This window comes from Varroa jacobsoni, unplaced genomic scaffold (assembly GCF_002532875.2).
Source record: "Varroa jacobsoni isolate VJ856 unplaced genomic scaffold, vjacob_1.0 contig05268, whole genome shotgun sequence".
In the NCBI taxonomy this organism is placed as follows: Eukaryota; Metazoa; Arthropoda; class Arachnida; order Mesostigmata; family Varroidae; genus Varroa; species Varroa jacobsoni.
In genome coordinates, this window is record NW_019215508.1 from 4,610 (window position 1) to 10,945 (window position 6,336).

General features: G+C 42.1%; 1 protein-coding gene across 1 annotated transcript; it reads left to right on the forward strand.

Annotated features, from left to right (window-relative positions):
• Positions 1-648: 648 nt before the first annotated feature.
• Positions 649-5,482, forward strand: LOC111273178 (low density lipoprotein receptor adapter protein 1-like). The gene has a single exon (XM_022854871.2). The coding sequence runs from the start codon at positions 2,901-2,903 to the stop codon at positions 3,534-3,536; it is 636 nt and encodes a 211-aa protein (XP_022710606.1). The 5' UTR covers positions 649-2,900; the 3' UTR covers positions 3,537-5,482.
• The last annotated feature ends 854 nt before the right edge of the window (positions 5,483-6,336 follow it).

The following is a 6,336-nucleotide window of genomic DNA, read 5'->3' on the forward strand; positions in this document are numbered from 1 at the left end:
ACATTAAAATTTACTACAAACAAAATGCTACTTGAGCATCAGCCATCCAATTAGTGAACAAACGAATACTAACGGTTCGTGTGTACTTAGCTTTGTTAATATTGTAAAATAGACTATGTGCGTTCTTACGTTACCTCATTTAGTAGCTACCCTGCAACGATGATGGACAAGGTAGCGTTTGGCCATTGTTGCAGGTGCAAGTGACGAGGTCGCCCGTCATTAACTGCTTAATAAAATACTTCGGATATTGGTTCCGACATGTACTTGTTTCTGCTAGGGATATTTATTTAGCCGAACGATAATGCATCAGAATCGGCCACAGGTAGAGGAAAACTAAGCCTAAATGTGCATGTCCTTTTCTGTCAGCCAAAACACTTACGATCCCGCAGTCAGTAGATAGATATCCCAGCTGGAAGTGGCCTTTCAACTTAAATAAACTAATGTATAACCGTCACCTAAATAGTGAATGGTACGGGCTCGGTGTTAGCAGCATCGTCCATTCGCTTATATCTAGCTAGCCGTCAGAGCAATGAGTACACTGGAGCCGATACATTGCCTCATCATTCAACACGAAGACCAGTGATTTAACAATCGAATCATTTGACTTTATATAGCTTATCGTTAATATATGAATAGATAATTTATTCATACGCCATGGAACAAGCGGCTGACAATGGCGGGTAAAGGAAAATGTCTTTGTCTTGCGCGATTTTGTTCGGCGCTAGCCATCATCCACAGGCAATAACCGCTGCGCATTACCGGCCCGTGTGTGCCTTACAACTATGGTTGTGACGTTGCTGTTATTTGATGATGACGACTACTACAAAAGTCATACTACTATTGTTGTTATTTGATGACATGGCTAAAGAAATGTGCCGATACTGTATCAGAGACAGAAATTGCTATTGTACTTCCTCGCATAGTGCCAGTGCATGTATAGGACTGATCGAAAGCCAACCCGTAATCAGATATGGACTACAATCCGAAGCGGTTAGGGCTTTTCTGATATAGTTCAGTCATTAAGGAAAGATAGAGGCAGATATTGGAGACAAACAGGGCTAAAGATTCACTATGTTCATCTTTCGTTAGGGAGTGACTTTGTCGAATATCGACACGAACGAGAGATTCGAACGGGATCCGAGGCAGGTAGAAATCACAGATGGGTGAAGACGCCGTTTAACTTCATCAGCGAAGTAGCATGTGGTAGATTACGCCGAACATATCGGAAAGAGTATTCGCAACGTGGAGGAATAGACTAGGACGTGCGATGACAATTAGCGTTCAAAAATGCTCTTAGATACTACTATGAAAATAGCGCCATAAACTTAACATTTTGGTGTCAATTATGATAGACCATAGGCCAGGTAAAATGCACTCGTAGCAATAAGTACATCTATATTGATGCCTTGAGCATTTACATTCTTTTTTTTTATCAACTTCTATAATAACAGTATTAACGTAATCAAGTAGGTCAGTTACTATTGGGTTGACAGACCAACGTATCAAGTCCCACACGATATTATTATCCAAGCTTATGCAAGCAAACATGTTGGGTAATAACGAAGCTGCTAACGATAATACGTGAAGGACCAGAACGCATCTTACTTGTAGTAATGGCTAGATATTCTGGTCCAGTCGCAACGATAGGTTACGTACGCATAGCAGGCCTCGGGCACGAGGAAAGCGATTTTAACTACGATTAGACGCCATCTGATAGAATAGATACTAATTACTCACGGAGACGATCGATACATGGCCGAAGGAATCCGTTCAGAAGGGTCTACAGTATTTGCCCTAATTCTTTAACGGAAGTCTCTGTAATAGACAACTAGTAATAGATAGTTAAATTTCTGTTTCACCGGGATCGAACGAAGTTATAACTCCGTTACAATATGTCATATTATTTTATTCAACCTGACTTGATTTCTATACACACATTCTATCGATGATTGTGAAGGCTGATATTCGATAGTGATCCAGACAAGCGAACATCCAGAAGCTGGTATCTACTCGCAAACGTTGCTTTTATTTGTTTAAATTTGCTATTTATTAGTGTTTATTAAATAAAGTATCTTATGAGTGAACATGGACTGTTTACTTAACAACCCATAGAATAACTTCAGCTCTCCAAGCCCAACGATTAACCTGGATATGATCTCACCAACTTTTTGTAGTTGTTCCTTAGGGCAGGTTACCTCAGACAATGAAATGCCTGCTTAACTAGGAAATACACCCTGTCCCTGAAAATTGTCTCTGCAAACCGAGCCATGCCGATGTCTTTCATGTCACACCTCAAAAGACCTCAACAAAAAATTGGGATGCGTCCCACTTCCTTCAGTCGGCCTAGTTGTTGCAAAGTGAAAATATGAAAACATATATTTAGAACTCAACATTGTGCCCAATAGCACGTATGAGTAAAAAAAGACAAGTTATATTTTTCGAAGGAAAAACTAAAACGCTTCGCTCCAGATAGTGTTAGGATTCTGCCTATTCTTCGCCGCTCGTTTGTTTATCCTGGTCCAATTTTACGCACGATTTAGCCAGTGTTACCGAACGAGTAAGAGTTCACAGTATAGATAATATGTGTGCGCTTCTCATGCGAGAAACGGATCAAAATAAGCGGATATTGTCCATGCGCAATGCTGCAGGCTTACGCAAAGGTCTTGACGTGCGGATCGCCGGCGGTGACGACGGTCTAGTTCAAACACAGACTGTTCCTTCTACCATACAGCAACCCTCTCCGCGCGTTCTATAATGCCCTTGCCAACCAGCCAGCAGCAGCAGCCACAGCCGTGTGTCGTCGATCGGTTGGCGTTGATTGGCGGCGCGCCTGTACCGGCAGCTCACGACAGACTTCGAGCTTTCGTCGTAGTAGCGATACTACTAGTACTGGCAACACGATGGAAGTGGAAACTCGTGCATCGCACCTTGTTGGCACAGCGTTATCTAGCTTCTCCAGACTACCTGGTAATCTATCTCCGGTAGCTCCACCTGGAATGTCTGCTGTACCGAAGAGATCATCGCCGCGCATGGAAGGCAGCTTCGTATGCACTGTCAATGAAGCAGATTATGCTCCGAACTGGACGGTAGTGACTCGACATCTTGGCAGCAGAGCCACCTCAGGGCTATGGGGCTTACGACACACGCGGTCACCAGTAGATGAGCTCGTGGAAGCGGCACGGAGACCCCAATGCCAACCGCGTCTTGTCAGGCTGTCCGTTTCGCCCAGGGGAGTGTCCCTCACTGAAATTGGGCCCGTGGTCAGTGAAGAAGAGTTTTATCCGATCGAATGCATCTCATACGGAGTACAGGATGTCAGTTATGCTAAAATTGTCGCTATGATCATCGTCAGCGACAAGGGACCCTTCGAGTGCCATGCATTTGTGTGCGAGAGTAAGGATTCCGCAAGGAGACTTACTCTGACCCTGGCAGCTGCCTTCCGAGAATATGGCGGACGAAAAGCTGACCACAAAAGAGATGCGAAAAGGAGAAATGTAGTCGACCTAAAGGGTGAACAGGGTGATTCGGAGGTTTAGCGACCTGTAGACGTGCAAAAGTCTCTACGACTAATTATCTTCTTTAGTGACTCAGAGCCGCGATACATCTAACCCAAGTAAACAACGAGTGCACTGCTGTCGTTTCTGAAGATATCCCACTGCGATGATAGAGTATTACTTCCATTAATTTTAATAGGCAATTACTAATGTTACGTTATTTGCAATGGGTGTTACTTATGCAGGCGAAAAATCGAACCGCATTCGAGTTTTTGCTGTCTGTCCACCGGTGTAGCTGAGGAAATGAACAGAACAGCTGATTGTGAGAATCAAGCTTCCGGGTCCACTGTGGCAAACTGTCTAGGATTTTCGAAATTAAGCCGGTTGCCGACGACTTTTTTCATTCGAGCTTGAAACGCTGTTAGAAACCGACCTGGGCTCCATCGACGAGTACAACTGCGACGTTTCCAAACTGCTTTACGTTCTTTTTCGAGCGCTCCAAAAAGGGGATTCAAAGCAGCGGCAATCCTATTGACAACGGTTAATCCAGCGCTTCATTTTGGGGAACACTGCAATAATCAGGTCTCAGTCTGTAACGTTGACCGCAGGACAAGGTCAACACCAGAGCCATCACTCACCCCACGGCCAGATTTCGCCACTGCCATCAACAGAGCGTCGTGAAGCACGAAAGGATCACAACGGCAAAGTTGTTCGCTTTACTCATTCGTTCGTTAAACTTACAGATTCTGCGTTGAAACAACATAACAACAATTCAACACAGCGCCTAATCACAGTATAGCAGTTACCAGGATGCTGCCATCGATAAAATGTCATACTGCTTCTTGGTTTTTACAGTTTGGTTTGATAACTCTGCTGTCGGTACAGAGAGCGCCGGGACAAGCAGAAGTTCAATTGTGTAAGATAAGCCAGTATCGGACCCTGGCCTATCTGCGTTAGTATCTGTCTTGTAACAAAATTTTTGCAATGCTTTCCACTCTTACTAAACCCAGCGGCTGCTCTTACCATCTCCACCGTCGAGTTGCTTCTACGTAACGCACGTCATCTCGACAGCGACGACTAAAAGATCAATCCATCATCGACTGTACCTCGTTCATGCTGACGATAATCGTGAATTGACCGGACGAGTTGGAAACGCGGCCAGCCTCGCAGGAATTGAGATTTCCCATTCAGTCATAACAGTTTCATCAAAATGTCAATGTAAAAAATGCGCATGCCTTTCGTAACAATCGTATAGGCTTAACTTAAATTTGGTAGGTCAGGCACTCTAGCGAAAACTTGGTTACTAAACAAGTTCGCCATTACCACGAAAGAGAACACGTTCTATTTTTTTTTTCCTGTAAGAGTTGAAACTAGCGGGTATGTAGTTAACATTGATTTTCCTCAATCTGAACGTAAGACGTACCGTTCGCTGTACATTGGACGATGCGACAACATTGACTGAACACTAAATAAATAGAAAAGCATAGGGATCAAGACAATGATTTCTAATTTATGATAATAATTATAATAAATAAATACTAAAAGATATAAGGATAATGGTCACTGCGCAGAACCGAATAAATATACGTGATCGATTGATTAGGGAAGTGCGACCTAACAAAAGGTGTCATTTTTTAAAATTAATGTTTGACTAGTTCCTTAGTATTCTGCGCGTATCAGTAGACTAATGTCTACTATAATTACTGGACTCTTCAAAATAGTCCAATTGTCACAATGATTGTGTAGTTGTAGCATGTCTACATATTGAACTTATGAATGCTTGACGTGATCTAGATTGGAAACGATGTCCAAAGTGACACACAAATGGTTCAAGGTAGTGCCCTAAGTTATTAAGTTACGGGGCTTATAGCGTCTGTAAGCCGTGTGTTTAGTATTAGGCAAATACCTTGAACGCAACACTTAGTTTGCGGTTGAAAAATTAGCCGCTACTTTTTTAGACCAATAAAAAATCAAAGCCGGCCATTTTACTTACGTATTTTTTTATGCCATACAAAGCCGTTAGCAGCAGTGTAAGACGTAACATTTCTTTCTACTAACAAGAAACCATGCTTCAGGCCTTTAAGTGAAAATTAGATCCAGCAATAAACATTGTGATCGCTTCTGCTACTCAGCAACTATTTCTTTTTTCGCAAAAGGCCCTCCACTGTGACAGATTGTTGAAACGGCGCAGTGCAGTGAAATCGATGCCCACAAACAATCTGGTTACTTAGATTTCTGCCCATTAATGACGAAGCTGATTAGTAATGGACATAGACATTAAATTGCGTCTATTTGCTTATCCTTTACTCTAATCGGCTTTTCTGTTGTATTCTAATTCTAGCTCTAATCTAAAAAGTATCTCGAAAATGGTCGCTTAGCGTTGGATATACCCAAGTAAAAGTGCGGCAAGAAAAAAATGTTTTCGAGTCTTACGTCCAGAGCTGCGATGGTGTTGTATAGCATAGGATGGTTTCGCTGACCCTTCGGAGCGAGTACACAAAAATAGCAGATTGTTGATCAAACTTATATGTCCATACTCATCATAATTATTAGATAAAAATCGTCAAAGGTAAACACGGTTGGTTCGTCATTGACGTTCTGATGTTTGTCCGAAACAGATAGGAATTGTTGATTGAGCGATTGCGTCACGATTACGTATGTGGGTGCGACCATCTCAAACTGGATAGCAATAAACGCAGTAAGTCGCAAACGCATTAACCATTGGCGCACATATATATATATATATATATATATATATATATATATATGTATATATATATAGTGTTCGAAATATAGTGTCATATAATATATTCCTTGAAATGAGTAACATGCTGAACAGAAA

Bases quoted from the DNA above. Each gene is read 5' to 3' on its own strand.
- LOC111273178 (XM_022854871.2), top strand. From the start codon at position 2,901: ATGGAAGTGGAAACTCGTGCATCGCACCTTGTTGGCACAGCGTTATCT.